The sequence below is a fragment of the Ursus americanus genome, chromosome 11 (assembly GCF_024610735.1).
Source record: "Ursus americanus isolate L20-20 chromosome 11, mUrsAme1.1.p, whole genome shotgun sequence".
Classification (NCBI taxonomy): domain Eukaryota; kingdom Metazoa; phylum Chordata; class Mammalia; order Carnivora; family Ursidae; genus Ursus; species Ursus americanus.
This window is the reverse complement of record NC_142137.1, coordinates 74,516,632-74,537,555: the sequence shown is the minus strand read 5'-3', so window position 1 is coordinate 74,537,555 and position 20,924 is coordinate 74,516,632. Positions and strand designations below refer to the sequence as shown.

Here is a 20,924-nt window from a genome sequence, read left to right as displayed (position 1 = left end):
TGGCCAACTAAGTGTGTGGGGGAGTATGATATGACTAACAGCATAAAAACATCATTAACACACAAGCCAAAAAAAAAAGGCAGCAGCAGGAGGAAGGAAGATATGCCGGCAAAGAGTCAAGCCTATTGTTCCCAGGGCTGGAGACCTAGTGTGGGCTCTTTACTGAAGGTTCCAGAACAATAGTGGGCCGGGAGGACCTGTGAGCCCAGCAGTATTTAAAACTCATCAGGATGTTCAGTACAACTCTCTGCCCACGTGCTCCCTTCTCAGGGTCTGAAAGTAGATTTACTTCCCATCAGACAAGGAGTTCTGATTCGTAAAGTATTAAAATTCAGACAAGGGTTTTAAAAACATTGAAAAGCTCTTCTTGGTGGGAATTACCTTAATTCTGAAACAATCAGTTTTAAAACTTGTTCTTGATACACATTCCACCCTCAACAACCCTGGAAGTACGTGCCAGGTGCTCCCGGACAGGTGTGGTGTCATAAACAAGCCTACGCTTGGTTTCCATGAGCCAGGCTCCAGGTCCAGTTCTGTTCACTGCTTACCCTTGGCACAGAATACAGAACACATCCCATCTTTCCTTTCCCTCTTTATGAAATGAAGGAAATGAACTACACAGGGGAGTCAAGTTGGGTCCCTAGATGGGCTGCAGGAGGTCTGCGGTGTGTGTGCACTGCACGAGCACAAGGGTGCAGGGCTTTCCCAAGACCTCAGGGTGGTGTGGAAATGAAAGGAGCGAGACCACAGCAGGCGAGCTCCTGGCTTCTGTCCACTGCTCATGCAGGTATGCCCCGTGCAGGGAGGAGACCTGACTCCCAGGCCTCGGCTGAGAGCAAGTGGGCGAGGCTGATGCAGTCTGAACCTTCCCCAGACTGGGGTACTCCACAACCACAGCCGATCCCCTGCATCCAGTGAGCCATATAAAGATCCTTTCTTACCATGCGTCCTATCATGTGAAATGATTCTGCTTCAGAGCTTTAACGTTTCTATTATGTGACTACTATAATGAAATTCAATAATTCCATCAATCCAAGAAATTAGCACTTAGACCATTATTATAAAATAGGTAAAAAATTATTCTTTGATATAACTTAATTTACTGTTTTGCTTTTAGAACAAAAACATGAAACATTATTTCCAAATTCATGAACAATAGTCATGGAGAGCACTAGTCATTTCATACAACAGAAGAAATTCTGCAGTCACACTGGGTACTTTGAAACTGATTTTAAAAAGGAACCAAATTTCCTGACTTCATCTTTTTGACTAGGTCTTTCCCTCATGGTCACAATAAGACATTAAAGAATGTGAGAATGAAGGTCTCAAATTCTTCAAAGGACTTAATCGTAGTTCATGTCAGGAATTTACTCTTCAAACAGTGAGAAGGTGCTATATTAATAAAGACTGTTTTCATCTTCTTTTTAAGACAAAGGAATCTTTTTTATGTTCTAAACTAATTAAGATTTAAAAACTTACGATCAGTATATAGTCTAAAAGCACAAACTAAAATACTTTTAAGACACTATTCAACTGTTCGTTTCAAAATAAAATAGTAAAATATCCTAAGTACCTTAAAAATGGTCATTTTTAGTTCACTTTTAGCAAAAGTGGGTTTCAGAGACAGTCAAAGCCACCTAATGCGCCCACTGGTGCAGAGGCTCTGTACCCCAGCAAGCCCCACACGGGCTCTCAGCATTATTTCCAGCGATCTTCACCATATTATGACCAGCGGGAGTACATGGGTGTTTTTCTTGTGCAAAAAGGGTAGAGGAACTTTTACTTTATGAACCTTCCGAAGGTGCAATATTAAAATACAGAGCAACCAACCCCTGGGTGTGTAATTACGAGCCACGGTACGCGGGGCTCCAGGAGCCAGTGAACGGCTGGCGGGTTTCAACAAGTTCTCCTGGAGGCAGCCGCGCTCTTGGAAGGGTCACAGTTCAGAGCTTGCCCGAGAACAGCCACGTCCTCAACAGCACCCTGAGGAAACTCACCAGCGATCCTGCTCTTCCGACAACAGAGAACCACATTCTGATCCCAGCACCGCAGCGGCTTCTCCAACTGAGGAAAAAAACAGCTGTCTGCCCCCCTCCGTTTTCCACAGCAACCAACCGAGCTGGTCTTTGAGGACCCGGATCCGCACAGCTCTGAGCTGGACATGAGGACACCGAGCGGCATTTAGCCGCGCGGGCTGCAGCGAGTGCCGCGCTCAGGCTCTTACGTAACCAGGCAGCTCTGACTTGCCTTCACTTGGTACTTTATTAAACTTTAAAAAGAGCTAGAAAAATAAAGAGGGAATTGTTTGTATTTTAAAAATCCAAATTAAACAGGAAGCACCGTGTTGTCCCACAGACGAGTAAGAAGCAGCATACTAAACTTCCCCAAAAGCAATGTTTTAAAAAAGTAAACTGCACACACATACTGTTCCAAATCATCTGGATTTCATAAAACTGAACCGCAATGTGGAAGGGGCGTCAGGGAGCTTAACATCAAAACATCGTCCAGCCTCACAGCAGCTAGCCACACACTAATTAGGAAAAACATGAAAAAAAGACTGGGCCAAATACAAAGACCACAACATCTTAAGGAAAACACAAACTACACAGACACCAGGAAGAGTTACTGGGGCCTCCAGGCCCTTCTGTGCCAGACACGCAGCAGCACCGAGGGAGCGAGATGACACACGGCACCGTGTGGCCAGCGAGAGCCGGGTCAGAGCCTTCCCACGGCCCCTCTCACTCGTCCAGCCGTGGTCTGCTCGGGGCTCCGCGAGGTGCACACGTAGATCTCGCGGCACCGGACCAGCACAGGAGGCGAGTTGCGCCCCAGCAAAAAGGAAGCAACAGTTCCCAGTCGTGCTGAAACACCCCCCACCCCGTGCGCTGGCCTGCCGGGCACTTAAAACACATTCCTGAAACCCTGAAAACAAACATCCTCTATGGTTATAGCTGATGCAGACCTATGCCATGTATCAGCCTCACCGGGCTGTTCTAGCAACGCGTGTCCATTAAATGACTTCTGATTTTTATGGCAGAGTGTTCCTTTCCTAGTACCAAAGACATTACAAATAAGTCTGAGAAAAACAGGTTACGTGGAGCAGTGGGGAACGGCAAAATTCACGCTCATTTCGAGAGCAGGCATTAATGCCCTGTTTATGTCTTCAAGGGGCACAGCGTCCACTTAACGGACCGTATTCTCTGAGTTACTTTCTCCAGAGCATCTCTCTGCGTGCTGTCTGGCTCTCAGTTTTTGAGTTCCATACCCATATATCCAACTGTCTGCGACACAATACCCTCACTCATCTAGCCAGACCGCCGTCCCAGATCTCAAAGGTCGCTTGTGCAAAACTGAACACTTGACTCTCCCACTGCCGAAACCTCCCCCCTGGCCCAGCCCTGCTTTCAGTACGTGCCGCTTCCACAGGCTCCGTGGCTGAGGGCAGGGGCACGGAGCACCCCGCTCTTCCTCTCTTTCACCCACCACAGCTGATTCATCCGCCACAGGGAAAGCTGTTATTCAACAAACAGGCATTAGCATCCACAGCGCACCAGCAACAAGACAACCGGCCCAACCTCAATGACAGTGCTCTACCCCCTGTGGCCGGGCCGACCACCTGCCTCTGTGGCCGCTTCCCAGGGCTGAGCCTCTGTCACCTTCCACCAGGAAACTGGTGATAGCTTACTTACCACTGCTGCTCTGATTACACTTCTGAGCCCCTCAAACCCGTGCTCTCTGAAGGACCAACAATAAACTTTTGAAACCTCACTCTGATCTCATCATGCCTTTATCTGACCCCCTTCAACAGCTACTTCTCTAAGCGATACTAAAATGCACAACCACGTCAAGACCTCAGGGACTCTAAGTCCCTCGGGGACACAGCCACACTCCCGCACTGGCTGCCAACCTACAGCTGCAGCAGAGGCCGCAAGGCCCACAAGGCAGAGATACTTGCCATCCAGGCCCTCGCAGGAAAAGCACGCGGACTCTGCTGCAGGGGACGCAGTCCCGCCCCCTCTCTCCCAGATGCACCTCGGAAGGCTTGCTCCCACTACAGTGCTCCAGCCACACAGCTGCGCCTTTGCCCGCGGCCCCTCTTCTGCGATTCTCTGCCCACCATCCTCTACCCGGCTAGTACGCGCGCATCCTTGAAGTTCCAGCTGAAAAGGCATTTCTTCAAGAAGGCCTTCACTGATCTCCACTCTCCACTGGCATTTAGACATTCAATAAATAACCCTGGATAATAACGACCTCTGGTGTCATTCACTCGTTCCTGTTTATTTTTGCCTCACCTCTCAAGTAATCAAGGGTTTATGTACTGATAAAGATATTCTTGTGGGAGAAACAATCACGAGAGCCAGGTGTATACTTAGTTTTATTAAATCTACTGTTTAATAAGCTAATGAATTAACCACCTTAGCATTAAATCTAGAATCTCTTTGCAAAAAACTTTTATTATTACTTTTCTTCTAGTTCTAAATTTATAGTTTCACTGTGGAAAGTATTTAAAAAGACCAGAAACAAGAACAGTGCGGAAATCACTGAAATGTGGGAGGGGATGTCACCTTCCCAGTTTAGGAAAGGAAGGAGCAGACCCTCGAGGCCTCCCTCCCATGGGGCCTTCTATGAAGAGAGGTGAGACAGGGGTGAAGACACTGAGCATGTGCTCCCTATCCTAGGTGCTCCGGCAGGCGCTGCAGCAGGAGCCATGTGGGAAGGCGGCGGGAAGGAGAGCACGCTACTTTCAGAAATTAGGTACCAGCCAGTCTGCTGTAGATGCGACACAGGACCCATGCTCTCCATTCCAGCTTTGGGCAGTAAAAAGGGGATCTTCTGATTTCTTTCTAACTTCCTTTGTTGTTCCTATTCCCCACGAAGCCCCAATTCTATAATCCTATATCCCAATTAGAAATGCTAACAGTGGTATTTTCCAGTTTTTTCTACAAATCTTTTTTTTTTTTTTAATGTGTCAGTAGAGAAAACCACCAACAGAAACCTAGAGACTTAAAGGTTAAAAAGTGAAAATTATACTCTATTTTTACATAACAGGCACTTGGTATTCTCTCTTGGAATAAACAGTACCCTAACAATTAGCTACTACTTTCACACTGAGTTTATTATTCTAGTATTAGTGAAAGGAACAAAAGACTCCTCTTAAGACTACTATATAACCTGAAGCTAAATCCTGTGTGTTCCCAACTTATGCGAGGCTAACAGAAATCAGTCACCGTGCTACCATGATTTCTTACCACAAGTTACAAATACTTCTGTAACTGCAAGGATTCCAGAGTCATTTCTATTTTTATGACAAAAGTACTTCCTACTGACTACAGAGAGAACACCGTTTCCCCCATGCTTCCTTGCATGAAAGCAAATGCAAACCAGGATGGACAGGAGCTCAGAGGGAGTGGCAGTCAGCAGAGGTAGGGGTGGAAGAGGCGAGCAAGTGCAGAGAACCACCACCAGGACAGAAGCACAGCTGCGTGGCCAGCAGCCACAGTGTGGGCGAAGGCCAGGTGGACCAGCTGTCGTCGCTGGTCCTGGCCTGAGCACTCCAGTAGAGACCTCAGGGGTCCTGCCCTCCAGGCTCACTCACTCCTTTCTCACTCCTTCCCCTGCTCCGGTCTATAGAAAGGTGGAGGGACCCCTCCTGGCAGTTAGAGGACTCTCCCCACTGCCTGCCATCTAACCCTTAGCAGGAACCATTCCTGGGGGAGAATGGAGGGCTGGGACCGTGCCCTCCCTTCTCCCTCTCACCCACAGGCACAGGTAAGTGAATCAAGGCGTGACTGTGACTTCAGCCCATCTCCTTGTCCTAACCGCCCACTGACACCCAGCTGTCTGGCAAGAACAGAGACCAGAGGGGAGGGCAGGGGCGGGGAGGGCAGGGGCGGGGGGGGGGGGGCGGCACCCACATGGGGCCTCACTGTGTATGCGACGCCTTTACATGTTACCGGGTGCCAGGGAAAGGATCAAAGAGGCTTATGTAAATCAGACTTGCTTCTTTAGAAAACAGGCTGTTCTGTACTGAGAGAGAGCATAACTTTCTGAGCTGGAAAAGATGGAGCTGCCAATAAACAGTGGCCCTGCCGCCCCACAGGCAGTAGTACTTCAGATCCCAAGTAAGACGAGCACTAGAAGGGAGGTCCACATATATAAACACCTAACAGGAAATAACGCAGGTTAAAGTTTTCCTGTGTATTTGAGTGTGGCAAGATAATTTTTCATCTTGTTTTTTTCCCTAAAAATGAGAATTTGATTCAGTTGGTAAGCAAAGAAAATAGTCCATGTCTAATACCTTCCCATTCACAACTCCAAAAAGTTCTGAGTTGTGGGTCCATTAAATCAGAATAGTCTGGAAATATAGCCCCCAAGCATGACCCTTATCAGGAGTAAGGGACTCTGGAGTATGAGAGGGGCTAACAGGTCCCAGACCTACGCTCTGGCCCATTTTGGGTGACCCCACGTAACCTGGCGGTTCAGAACCAGACCACTGTGCCCTACGTCCTCCTGTCCACATCCGACAAAGGCTCGCCTTGGCCAGCAGATTCCCAAATGGGATCCTAGCTGTAGTCTATTCATCCTACACACCACGCCCTTCCCAGACACAGCTTCCTGAAACGTCAGTTCCATCGTGACCCTTTTGTTTCTCTGTGAGATCTACAAGATACGGTGCAAACCCCTCACCGTCAATGAGGAGTTTCCAGAATCACCTGAGCACCACTTCCCTCACTCCACTCTCCCTTAGCCATACAGGTTTCACATTACGCACACACAGCCCGCAGCCCGGCTTCGCGCCATCCCTGCTTGTCCCCAACCACTCCCTCTTAAGGCTAGCTGGGATGCGCTTCACTCCCAGTGCCCCACAAGTAGGGCTGCGACCTCCTAGGCCCCGCTGCACACCCGCTGGAAGAGAGCGCCTGGACAGGGGAAGCAGAGGTCCACCTTGGTATCGAGCGAGTGGGGACGCGTCCATGCCCTAGCGCTTGAGAAGGCGTCCGATGCCCCGCTCTGACCATGTGCGAGACCTTGCTCCTGTTTCAGACTAAGGAATCCCTTTTCTCCCGTGCCTGCTGTGGCCCAACAAGTTTTGACTCTGCCTGCCTCCCAGGAGCAGCACTGGCTCAACGTCAAGGTCACACTCTCCACAGCTCCTGTTTTCAGAGCAGGACGCCGTCCCTCCATTGCCTGAGCCTGCGTACCGTGGACACGTTCGTGAAACACCACTACCCACCCCCGAGAGAGAGACGTGCACGCACGCTTTGTCCATGGGCAGCGAAGGGCTCCCACACGCTCGGCTCTGCCGACTGCTGACCGACTCAAGGTCCGGGAAGGAAGTGTGACAACTCACGTCCCAACTGTGTCCTACCTTTGCTGCAACAATGCTGAGGCCCATCCCATTTTGCTTTTTAAGAGTCACAGTGATTATTTCAGGTTCTTTCCTCAGAGGCTGAGCCTGAAGAACAAAAAGAAAGGTTAATTTTATGTCTGAAATGAAGTGTTTCTAGGTTAGACAACTCATGAGCTATTCGGCCGATCCTACTCACTGTGGTGAATGGCACAGACAACGAGCAAGGATTACAGATACTGCTCGTGGAGTAGCCTGGTAAAGGATCAATACTCCCAACTCAAGAGCCGCGAAGATGAAACTAGTCAAAAATGCTATTTAAATGTTAAAGAACTTAATTTATAAAACAAAACTACACTTCCATTACTATCAGATCAGAAAAACCCAATCATAAAAATTAAATTAAGATGTTACTTTACTACCTTTCAAAATTAATTACTAGGTGTTTTTTAAAGAAGAAATGTAAACCTATTTTACACCATCTATGGGGAGGTCAGAAAAGACCGCTGTAACAAAGATGACCCAACATCTGTCTCTTGGGAGAACGCAAGAGTCATCTAAGGTTAGACCACCCCAGATGCGGGCAGCACTGCTCTACATACTTTGGGTAATAAAGTCATGGCTCAGGAACGGAGGCCAGTTCTTGAACTGATCCCTAAGCAAATGAGGAACTGTCCACTGAAGTTACATGGTATATACACAGTACACCTCACCCAAAGAGCAAACAAAATTACAGAAGAAAATCACCAGTGCATACTGGTGCACACTAAGGGGTAATTTAATCAAACACGTAAGTACGAAGGCACACTGCCAACAAGTGGTAATTATACATGTGGGTTGTTAATTTAGAACCAAGGTCAGTGAGACAACACTTTAAGGAAAGTAAGTAAGATTAGGATTAAGATGACACACTTTTCTTTTAGAGGAAGACGTGAAAGCCCTCGAGGGGTCTCTGAGCACGCTGGCAGGATGAAGGCCCATGACCCCACCTACGGAGGAGCTTGCTGTCCTGTAAAGTCTGGGGGCTGGAAGCTGCGGTCACGTGGGATGTGGCCAACAGCTCGTGAGGCTGAAGCACGTGTGGGGGCACAGTCACTGCGTCAGTGGTACACGTGGTCAGCGCTCCGATGTGACAGGGCTACTATCACTAAACCAGCGGCTGGACACGGGGGACATATGCTCCAGTCTGAAGCATGCTACTCAGTCATGACAGATAATTACCTGGAATTTGACATACAAAACACACATGACATGCTTCACTTGACGTTAAGTATTGCCACCTTATACAATCTGTTTTCTTAGAAATCAGATACGTGGCAGGCACCAGTTTTTAGGGTGGCACAAGGAAGTCTCTGAGCTTCACAACATTTCCGGCTGTTCTCACACACACACCAGAATCTCTACATCTTGGCCCAGGCACACTGGACGATTCCATGCCTCCTGGGACTCGGTGGACAGGTGAATAAACGGCCACATGCAACCACATGTAACACACTGACCCCGACCAACAGGAACCTGGACAAAAATACGGTCACATCTGTTTGCGCCTTCTAACCCGTAAGTGGCTTAAAAAGATGAAAATGGCAATTACAGAAGGATATTTAAAGTGAAAGATTTAAATGAAACTCAACAACAAAGTTCGAAAAGGAAAAATTTCATTTGTTTCTATTAATCAGAGACAGGGCAGCCTATGTAGTATAGGACAACTGTGTCTGCTGTCACGTTCTAGGGCATGAGGAAACATTCTTTGTTGTAGGAGGGAAAGCAGAATTTTCCATAAAATGTATAAAGCTAGCAAATACGAGGATTGACTACTCTTTCAAAAGATACGAAATATCAGCAAGTGATTTGATACATATTTAAAACAAGGTAGAACCAACCATAAGGAGAAAATAATTCTACTAACGAAAAGCATTTTCTAATAAAATTTGTAAGGCTATTGTATTAATATTTTTTAAAAATATGTATTAACATTAAGCCTGGTATAGCTATGGGTGGAAATATTCTTTATTTTTAAAAATACCATGTTTATGGACAAAAGCATACAGACATGGCCTAGAAAAAAAAATATGTAAATCATGGTTTCAGATTTTTTAAAATAAAATGGGTATTTAAAGGTGATTTTAAAATAGTCCTATCACAACAAGGCTCACTATAATCAAGGAACGAGTCTGTGTGACATTTTCAAACCGTGAGGAATACAGGCCAGTCTGTACTCCACCTAGGGCCCTCCCGATACTTGCCAGCTCCGTGCTCTCACGCAGAAGGTGGCTCTCATAATCTGCACCTTCAAAATATATCGTCCAAGTACCTGGTGAGCGTGCATGAGGGACTAGCCTGCAAAATCCTGAGAAGAGAACAAGCAAATTATAAAACTGAAGAGCACAGCACATCAGCCACGTCATCTTTAAGGAGGGAAGCAGCATCACATACCAACTGCTTCATATCTAAAGACGACATTTATTTTTCCTACTCTACATACATTTGTTCCCTCTGAAAACAGAACTATCAGACATTTAAACTCGTTAGTTGTTTTGGTCCAGTGGAACTCAACACCATGCTGAAAAGTGAAACTGGTCTTCCCTTCTCTTTTGTTTCAGAGAACTTTTCTCCTTACTTCTGTAAGAAATCCCTGAAGGGCACTATAACTCCTTCCTTGCTGGCCAAGCACTCCTCAACAATACCCAGAATACCTTTCACAACAGAGACCAGAAATGACACTAGTGCACATGTCTGCCCACGATGTCACACCCTGGGCTCTACAGTTTTCACGCAGTACAAGATCCGACCTGTAGGAGGGACCCCTTCTTGTGACTCTGTCCAAATTTCCTTACAAGTCACTTAAATTTCTTACAAATAAATTTTAGAATCATTTTATAATGTTTTAAAGAGTATCTCTGATATTCCCATAATGAAAAAATGACATCTTTACAAAACTAAGCTTTTCAATTCAAAATACTTCATTTTTTCATTTAGTCAATTCTTATTCTGTGTTTCTCGGGAATTTCCTGACAGAGTCGTATTATCACATAGGCCTTGCACAATTCTTAAATTTTCTCCAAAGTGGTCTGGTCTTACTACTATTGGCAGCTAAACAATTACGAGGAGCACAGCACATGCCTGACATCACAGTGACGGCTCTTGCCAGCACGCACAGCCTCACCTAGTCCCGCGGACCTGGGGCTGCGGAGGGCCCTAGCTGGCGCCAGCCGGCACTGGCACTCTCCCACTCTTGGATTCCAGCGGTGAGGAAGGCCCGCCCGTTATTTTTGGGCACTTATGAGTTTTTTTGCAGTAAAGGGAAAAGGAGATGTCCACAGAATGCAGTTAAAAGTATATAAACTTAGATTCTTGTTTTAAAAAAAATCACTGTTTCAATCCATTTTCATTAAAATATGACCTACAACTTCTCCTTCCGCCACTTGAGGGGACTGTGATTATCATGATTTTGAAATGAACAATTTTTCTTATTTTCTTATTTTTTCAAATGGCAAGGCTGGATCACACAACAAGCAGACATGTTCTGCTCTCCTGGCTGAAGGAACGCAGCTCGGATCAGGTATGAGTCCGTGCTGGTTTTATAGGTTTCTCTCACACAACTGTGTCATAGGACAAAACAAAAGGAATATAAATTGAGAGCACATAGTAGTTCTTTATTTGGCTTACAAAGAATTGAGCATGAAGAATTAAAAACAGTGATGTCATAAAAGAAACACCTAGTTCTTTGTAAGTCTTGTAAAGGCACCTCTGTAGTAGGCCGTGTTATCATCTGACACGTACGGAACAACACGGGGACGCCAAGACCATGATGAAATATCACACAGGTTCTGAAATCAATCACTCAGGGGAGCCTCAGGGGAAGTCAGAGTAAACTTTGGCACCGAGACAGGAGCTCACTCTTCCCACCTTGGCAGTATTTCCTTTATGGCACACATTACAAACCGGCAGCTGTGCACACACCACAAATTACACATACGCATCTCAAAAATGCTAGTGAATGAGTCTTCCCGTGTGCTCGTTCACAAGAACTTAGTGAAGAGCAGCAGTTGCTGAGCACTTGACACCCAGCAGCCCCATGCCAGGTACGTGGGAGAGTACGGGGAGCCCGCCCCACAGGACTCCAGCTCAACCCCAGAGACGGACAGATGCGCTTCAAGTGCTGTCACAAAAATATCCCAAAAGAACAGACTCACTTGTGGGGAAAGTGGCTTAAGTGTCAAGAGGAGGCTGAGGTTTTCTACACAAAGGGCTACCTGACTGGGACTTAAGAAAATAAATACATGGGGCGCCTGGGTGGCACAGCGGTTAAGCGTCTGCCTTCGGCTCAGGGCGTGATCCTGGCGTTGTGGGATCGAGCCCCAGATCAGGCTCCTCTGCTATGAGCCTGCTTCTTCCTCTCCCACTCCCCCTGCTTGTGTTCCCTCTCTCGCTGGCTGTCTCTATCCTGTCGAATAAATAAATAAAATCTTTTTAAAAAAAAAAAAAAGAAAAAGAAAAAGAAAAAGAAAAAAAATACAAGCGTGCAAGTGAAGCAGCGGGAACAGGGGGTAAGGGGATAAGGCACAAAGGCACCCGCGTGGCCGCGCAATCGCAGTCAGTACTAAGGACGGGGCTGGGAGCGGAGCCCATGCGGAGGGGACCTGCTCAGCCGCCAGTGTGCTCTGATCCTGGGGGTGAAGGGGCAGAGCTGGGGCAGGAGAGCCAGCAGCAATGCGCAGAGAAGCACCTGATGGCTGCGGGGGATGGGGGGCCAGGAGCTGCTGCTATAACCCACACGTGGGTGCCCCAGGTGGTGAAGACAGCCAGCTGATGGGCGTGGCCCCACAGGTGTGACAAGTGGTGACCGCACAGCAACACAGCAACGGATGCCCCTGGGCTCGGCACTGAGGCCACACGCTGGTGCCAGGGACCAGTTCAGGCCCACTCTGCTGGGACGCCCATGCCTGGCTGAAGCTTTCCCAGATGTCACTGCAGCCTGGACCTCTGTCCTCCCTGCTTGCCCCAGACAGGAGCCCGGGTTCCTGTCCCAGCCCCTTTCTCCTTTACACAAGGCTCCTTGAAGACGCACGCACCTCAGCTCTGGTGCTCTGAGGATGGTACTGAGAGAAGACAAGAGTCAGCCTTCCTGGGATGGCTACAGCCACATCTGCTAGTGGAGGAACTAACACACTACCCTTTCGTTACGAGAAGCAGCCTTTGTAAAATGGAAATTTTAAACTATCAAAACGTTTAAAGACATAAAAATCTATTTATTGTAGCATGTGAAATAGTCATTGAAATTAAAAATCACACTCACCAAATTCACAAAGATGAACATAAAACCTTAATTTTGATATTATTATTTTTGTTTAAACTAACTCTTGAATTTTGAATCTATTTTTCTATTCATCTGAGCTCCACGCTACAAAATGTAGCAGACTGGGACTGAACTGTGGTCTAATTTAAAAGTTCGTGCTTCAGGTGTAAGCATGGTATTTTGGGGGGAAGGAGCAGAAGGAGAGGGAGAGAGAATCTCATGCAGACTCCTTGGTAAGCAGGGAGCCTGACTCGGGGCTCAGTCCTAGGACCCTGAGATCATGACCTGAGCTGAAACCAAGAGTCGGCTGCTTTAACTGACTGAGCCACCCAGGCGCCCTGTAAGTGTGGTATTTTTATCACCACATTCCAACAAGAGTATGTAAACAGGTATAGGATCAAACAAGGGAGCTCACTGCCCTTAGACAAGACCAGCTGGAGTATGGCTCACGAGCCCACGGCAGGTGCTGAGCCCACAGCAGGTGCCGCACGCACTGGCGACAGTGGAGACAGCGCCAACGCTACGTGGGAGATGTGCTCTGTGCCCCAGGTCTAAGCGCTCCACAGGCAGCTGACCCGGTCCTCAGCGTGATCCCCTGAGCGCCTGCTATCCACGTGCCCACCTTAAAGACTGGAAGTCACAGCTGACAGAGCTGGGGTACGAGCTGAGATGGTCTGATTGCAGCACTCGTGCTGCTCCTGACAACTCTGCTGGTAGCAACACACACGGACAATTCAGTTCTAGAGGATGAGCCAAGCTCCCAGGCTACAAAAAACGATGGGAGGAGCAACATGAAGTTCTCCTTCCTACCAGCCCAGACAGAAGTGTGGCTACGACAGCCAGCCAGCACAGCCAGTGCCCCTGGGAGGGTCGCAACACACCCACAGGAACTCTGTGGCAGGACATTTCTGACCCCATCACCATGAAACGCTTACTTCCACGTCCTGGAACACGGCTTTCTCCAGAAGCACATGGTGTGTGCTCCACACCCGTGGTCTCACACACACACACACACACACACACACACACACACACACACCCCGGTACAATGCTCACTCGAACCCGGGTCATAGTTCAGACTCCAGGTATAGTGAGACTCACCTCTCTGGCACAAAGGGTCCAAAAATTCTTGTAAACCATTTGGAATGTTCCTGACAACATCACAAGAATAGCCATCTTCTGGCAAAAGAAAAGGCAGCTGCAGATCGGGGTCCTCTTCGAGCTGCACCTCCCTCCCGTCACTGCGCGCCAGCTCGTCAGCCGTGTTTTCAGCCACAGCCACCACGTTTTCTATCAGGTCCTGATCAGAACACAGACGCACAGTGAGAATGACATGCTAACGGACTGGTACCCAGATTTTCTCGTGCGAGTGCGGCCACACACGCACAGGCAGGGCTGCGGAGGGAGAACGAATCTCTCAGCATGTTAACACCAGTCTTCAGATCACTAGCAAAGGACCGACTTCAAACACATGAACCAAGACAGTCGTAATTAATCTCAAGTAACCTGCAGCCTTAAAAAGAAATGAGTCAATCACAAGAAAATGGTTTTCCCTTTTCAAAAGTAGTCATTTTTTTCCTTGCCATTTTTTAACATCCAGGTGCTAATAATCCTATTTTTGTAGAATTCTTAAGGACAGAAAAAGCTCACACAATGGTAAATGTAAACCATCAGGACAGAAATACCTGTTCCCAGCTAACAGAGAGGACAGCTCACACACCTTCACCGTACAGCCCGATGAAGTGAACACAGCACCTCAACCTCCCTCAGCTCAAGAACGGAGACCTCATGGAGACGCAGCCCCTCGCCACCCTGTTTCCCTCCCCGGGTCAGCTTCCTGGGGCTCTTCCGCCACAGATCCCGCCTGCCTGCTCCTGAAACCCGTACAGACGGAAGCGTCTGACTCGGCATCTGCCTTCTGTGCACACGGCACAGTGCATTTCATCTGCTGTGCAAACTCACGCCTCAGGGCCGTGCTGCACTCCTTCCACGGTGACAGCACCGTCTATATGCTGTTCTGTCAGTGGGCGTTTGCGGATTTCCGATCCCACTACTCTGTACACGTCTTTTGTTGGCATAAAGTCAATACCAGAGGTCAACCCATCCACCTCATGCACTTCCCTCGTCGGGACTCCTGCTTTGAGCGATTGTATTCGTGGTGACAAGCCTTGCAGCCTTCCTCACCCTAGGCACAGGAATTGTAGCACACACCGTGGACCAGGCCATTCACCCTCCACTCCTCCTCTTGAGAAGCACGGATGTCAAAACTCGATTCATCTGCACAGGTCGGGGAGGCCCCCTTGCCACGCCGCTTGCTGTCGGCGGCACATGAGGACGTGCAGGGGATGTGAGGGGGCACTCCGCGCCCCTCACGGTACACGGATGCCTGTGGCCATGGCTCTTGGGCCTCTGAGCCACAGGTCCCAGTGATGAGCCTGGGAACCAGGGCAACTTATTCTCTTCCTCTCCTCCAGTCCTTCTGGTGACTCCAAGAACCTAATTCCCTGAATTAAATCCCTTTTTCTTAAAATGCTGGTGTATTTTCTACTTCTTGTACTGAACCCCAACTCAAATATCAACAAGAAAAATGATCTTACGAGATGATTAAGTAGCTTATTTATTAAAGAAATAAAAGTAATTATAAATGCACCCACCCCATTTTTTTGAATCGCAAACTCCCCTGTGCAAACGTGTCTCACGCTGCGTGGCTGACCTGGTGCCACTCACCGTGGGGATAAAAGGCTCATCGGGTGCACAGTGGTAATTCTGTAACAAGGCTTGCAGTTGCAGTGAGTTTAACTTAAAGCAGGTACTGTTTATATTCGGAATGTCATCAGGTGCGTATTTATCCATTGTAAGCAAAGTGGTTGCCTGTTTAAAAGAATAAGTTAACAGGAGATATGATTCAAAAGTATTTCATAAATATTCCCCTTTATGTAACATTTAAAACTGCAATAACTTGCTAATTTGACTTTGAAATGCAGGATGTTTTTTAGGGAAACACTTCCATTAACATTGAATTGAACTAAAAAAGCACTGTTTAATTAGGTTTTTAGATGATTTCTTAATTTTACTAAAATATATACATTTATATTTTACTAAAATATAAAAATGGAAATGAGATTCAATTATTTATGTTCATAAATAATTTTTAAAAATTCTCTTAGAAACTGTAAACATTTACATCACAACCATTCCGGCTACCAATTACTGGCATCTGAGTAAGTTTCATTGTAATGACTTTTTTTAATAGCCAGCTGATGCAATCCTAGGAGGAGGATAGTAGCCTCTTCCTATACTAAATTACTTTAAAAGAGATTAAGAAATTGAGAAAAAATGCAAAACTGTACACTGTAATAATAATAAAAGAAACCCATCCTCGGTTCTGAGGCTGCAGACCCTCATCTCCTCGACTGCAAAGCCCCGTGTGCTGTGGGGGCTACGTCGGGACGCCCTGAGAACCGGCCGAGCTGCGGCACACGGCCGTCCAGCGCTCCTCTGCCCCCTTCTCCGTCTCCGTCTGTCGTCCTTCAGGATGTGAGGACTGCCGAGTGCTATGCTCAGACCCTTCACCTTCTCTTCTGTGCCTCCGCTATGGCTTTGTGGGCACCTGGCTCCACATGCGAAAGAGCTTCCCCAAATACACCTACTGCTATCAGCGCAAAGAACCCTTTCAGGACACTTACTCTACTGCTCACCACCCACTACGGGCTGAACTGTGTCCCCTACAATTCATATACGAAGTCTTAAGCTCGTGTACCTCAGAACACGACCTGCCTTGGAGAAAGGGTCTTGATGGAAGTGAGGACAGCAGGTCACACGTGTGCGTATAAAGAATGGACGTGTGGAGATACGCATGCCCACAGGGAGAACACCGCTGGACACGAAGGCAGAGAACCACCCTGCCCACACCTGACCCTGGACTTCCGGCCTCCTGAACTGTGAGACGTGTGTCGCTGAAGCACCGAGCAAACCAACGCACCACTGCGGCTTTACCTGTGCCCATCAAACACCCGTTTTGCCGAATCCAAGTTCTGACCCCTGCCAGAGGAGAGGCACTGACAACATTAAGTCCCCCAACTGCAGGGAGGTGAGAACCAGGACAGCCCACCTGCACTATCCGGCTGAGGTGACAGTCGGCGGCCAGCTCCAAGCCCTGCTTTTCTGCCCAGGCTTCCACGTGTCCCAGCTGCTGGCGGATGATCGCCCCCCAGTAGTGAGAGCACAGTCCTGACTCGGGGTCGGTCACCAGCCTGTTGAAGAGCCACATGTTGACGAAGTGGAAGAGCTGGGAGAAGAGCTGGATGGTCAGGGCGGCGTTGACTCTGCAGCGCCGCAGCAAAGACATGGCTCCCGTGAGCGTGTGCAAAACATCATCTGTGCGGGGACATGGACGAAAGCAAGAGTCCTGAGCAAACGGTGAACTCGGAAAATGGTAGTTACGATAAGAATGCCTCCTCAGTCACTTCTGAGACACTAGTCTCTTCAGACAGGGGACGGCAGTGAGGTCTGAAACCACACGCGGGTGCTAACTACGCGCACTGCAGTGCACCCCAAGACTTCCCGAAAAAGCACGCACACCAAGAGTTGTTCTTAAAACAGATGGTAGTTACGATTTACTGAGGAATACCAAATCCAACAGGTTATCTCATTTACTTTGAAAATACCTCCTTCTTATGCATTATCAAAATGAAGTTAAACAGGAAGGAGGGAAGAAGGAAAGCCGACAGAGAGAGAGAGAGAGAAGGAGAGGGAGGGAGGAAAAGAAAAAGAGCATCCTAACCTATTTTTGGTCTTTGTAGACTGTTCTCTTCAGGGTCATCCAGAAAGGCTGGCATGTAATTATTCAGTTCTGATTGAAGACAATGAACCAGATATCTGAAAATACGTGGGTAATTTTAATAACCCCAGCAGGAGGCACTGCTACTGTCAGACATGACATCAGACGCGGACAGTTTATACTGTTTAGAAATATTTTCCATTTCCAATACAACAGTTTTACTCTCAGGATTCTTGAAACACAGCACAATAAATTCAATTTCTTAAATCAACACATTTGGCATATAGTTATTCATGCTTCTCGCTATTCGTCTTCAATTAGGGTAAGTAAAAACCTTTAAAAAAACTCTACAGAATAGTGTAATCTCCAAAAACGTGCTCCTTACTTAAATGCCATTTGAACCAAGTGTGCTAAAACATCTTGGGCATCCAATGTGATTCGACTAAGATCTCGGTCCTGTTTAATGAAGTTGAGGAGCTCAGATGCATTGGCCATCCAGAAGGCAAGTGCCCCTGCAATATTCTTCTGTTTCTGTAGGCAGAACACAACCCCATAAGCAACCCCAAGACAAACAAAAAGAATGAAAAAAAAAAGGAATGCTCCTGAAAAGCTGCTGGAGATAGACCAGTACTTCCCACTGTCACCAAAGTATTTACCACAGATACCAGATACTTGCAAAGGAATTTGGATACGTTCACAGCAATGGAACTGAAACGTCTTCTTAGGGTTCATGGGCACACACATGGATCCAGTTAGCTATCATGTGTGGAAGCAGGGCCGGAAACAGAGATCAAACCCTACAACACCCAATTGGAGATGGTGCGTTATCTGGTAATCTGCGCAGTACACGCGCGTCTATCCATGGTTACCCACAGCCACCCTGATACGCGCAGTCACCAGCTCGGACGCTGAGCAACTGGGTATCGAGTACTGATCTATCACATCATCTCCCGACCACATGTGCAGGCCAGGCAGCTTCAGATGAGATCCAAAGAATAGGAACCAAGGATAAACAAGAAAGAGGAGAAACAGAACTTCTGTCATTTCATATCCACACTCAAGTGCATTAAGCAGAAATTATGAAATGCTGATAAAGGTTGCACAGTCAAAAAAGGATTTAGTACTGCATGTTTCAGTTGCTGAATGAGTGTTATGAACCGTCCAGTCCGGTTGCTGGAGTATTGTGTTTGACATGGAAGCAGCGCGAGAAACTCAGCTAAGCCGACAGAGCCAGGACCAGTTCCCAGCAGCACGTCCTACCTGATCAACCTGGTCTACTTCCTGGAGAAAAACAGACGAAGGGAAATCAAGCAGAACGAGAGAAAGAAACTTGTAAACAATCATGATAGTTTAAAAAAATCAAAACACTAACATGAAGGTACGACATGAAGGTACGACATTTAGTTATGTTATTCCCAAATTACACATTCACTCCTGGCTCTGAAGCAGCTTTGGAAGTACAGGACATAAAGGATTAGTTCTATGTTCTTAACACTGGTGCAGTAAGGGAGGGAATTCCCAGAATTTATATACAGAAATGGACAATTAACACAGGAATACACTCATCTCTTTAAAAGATTTGTAAATGAAGGACTTCTTGACGTCTTTTAACGATATCGTGTGTCTGACTACTTAGGGGTATGTAAGATGAGTGTCCATCCCCTGGTTTAATAGGATGAAAGAGACAGAAAAGACCAACAGAAACAATAAAAATAAAATTAAAAAAATTTAAAATATATAAAAAACATAACTATACTAAAACAGAGTAAATTGGTTTTTGAAAGCAGGTTTTTACAAATTAAAGCATTTATTCATTTCTATAGTTCTTTCCTGAAACTTCAGGATTCCTCCAATCACCTACTAACCCTAAATCTGTAGTTTTAAAGACCTGTTCTGATAATGATGATCTCACTGAGTAGTTCAAATTCAATCAGAAAGTCTATCGACAGTAGTCTGATGACAGGAGTTTCACAATTTGAAACAACATGAGGGAAGACAGACAATGGCTCTGAGCTGAAAGGAAATCTAGGTTTCTTTATACATTAGTAAAAGAGGAACACAGAATGGGATCCAAATAAAACGACAACCCTTTTTAGCTGTTTCCTCACTTGGGTCAAAGAACCGTAAGCCCATTAGAGTCATAGGCTAACCCCTCAAACATAAAAGAAACAGTTCTTGAAAAATTTGGCCTTTTAGAACAATTCTGAAGGAATCAATAGATTAGTCTGCTTAAACTATCCTCAGAGGAGGAAAACCACCAAACCATCTAATCATGTTGCTTCACGATACATAACTAGAGTTTTATATTTCGTGGCTGAATAACACCACTGATAAGTGGTTTAGAAAAACTTAAAAAAAAATCTTTACATTTACTTTTAAGGACTTAAGATTAAATCTTCAAATTATCCGTGAGTTTGGAAAAGTGCTATGCCATTTTTAACTAGAGATGAAGAATACTTGAAACAAACCATACTACAAAGAGAATACCCTTACTTCCTTAAGCTTTCAACACAGTTTTATGAAAGATTTTGAATATTTCATCATCGAGAAATGTCGTGATGTCCATCGCACCTAGATGAGTGCTATCAAAAAACCCACATAATTACTACCAACATCATACACTCACTAGGAAAGAGCAAACCCTTCACAACCATGAGAAGATTCTAAGAAGGCAGTTGCCAGGGACTGGTGGAGGGGTTTGAGGACAAACTGCTTCATGGGCACAGGGCTTTACTTTGGAGTGGTGGGAATGTTCTGGAACCACAAAAGTGGTTGCTGCACAACACTGTGAATGTATGAAATGCTACTGAATGAGCCACTTTAAAATGGTTACTTTTACATTAATGTGAAATTCACCTCAACAAATTATTTTTTTTAATTCTAAAAAAATCCACAAGTCTCAATACGTTCTCACAACTACTGCATTGTAAGGGTCTTTACCGTGATCCTTATGTTCCCACATACAGATTACCTTCCCTTATTCTAACATTTGTAGGAAGAAACAGAAAACAAGTTTACATTTCTTTTCAACTTTTAAAGCTACGCAATTGTCCACACTATTTACAGAACTTGCATTCAGAAAAGACTCTGGAGGTAAAGTCACACATGTGACGGGTCGGGAACATGAAAGCCAGTGGCTTCGCTGGTGTAAAACAAGAGGCACACTTACTGAACTGGCTCTGCGGGCTGAGGCTTACCTGAATCACCCCCTCCATCATGCTCACCATCTTGTTGACTAGTGCAATCACTTTGTGAGTACGCTCTGTAGGACTGACATCAGGTCTGTACTGGCTGGACAATACATACCGACATGCCATATATAATACATATGTAGGTGACAACTTAAAATGGACGGTAGAGCTATTAGTATAATTTATAATGGCAGATAAAAATGAATCTTCAGCTGTGAAAAGATTTCAAAAAGAAAAAGAAAAAAAAGAACAAAAAAAAAACCCATGAAAATCAGATGGAGGAAAATGGAACAAGAAATAATTCACTAA

At 46.3% G+C, this 20,924-nt stretch overlaps 1 protein-coding gene across 28 annotated transcripts in view; it reads right to left on the bottom strand.

Moving 5' to 3' along the window:
- AFDN (afadin, adherens junction formation factor) overlaps positions 1–20,924 on the bottom strand; it is a 144,567-nt gene that overhangs the window by 33,523 nt on the left and 90,120 nt on the right. For 18 of the 28 annotated variants that reach the window (XM_087865657.1, XM_087865656.1, XM_087865655.1 and 15 more), the window contains 9 exons: positions 20,622–20,827; positions 18,685–18,705; positions 17,810–17,955; positions 17,428–17,522; positions 16,756–17,021; positions 15,372–15,515; positions 13,746–13,944; positions 9,592–9,695; positions 7,370–7,456 (listed from right to left, as the gene is read on the bottom strand). In XM_087865657.1, the coding sequence (XP_087721783.1) occupies positions 7,370–7,456; positions 9,592–9,695; positions 13,746–13,944; positions 15,372–15,515; positions 16,756–17,021; positions 17,428–17,522; positions 17,810–17,955; positions 18,685–18,705; positions 20,622–20,827 (1,268 nt within the window). Of the gene's footprint in view, positions 1–1,997; positions 2,227–7,369; positions 7,457–9,591; positions 9,696–13,745; positions 13,945–15,371; positions 15,516–16,755; positions 17,022–17,427; positions 17,523–17,809; positions 17,956–18,684; positions 18,706–20,621; positions 20,828–20,924 lie in introns of those variants that run through there. The other 10 variants (XM_087865660.1, XM_087865674.1, XM_087865665.1 and 7 more) reach the window with 3 other exon arrangements.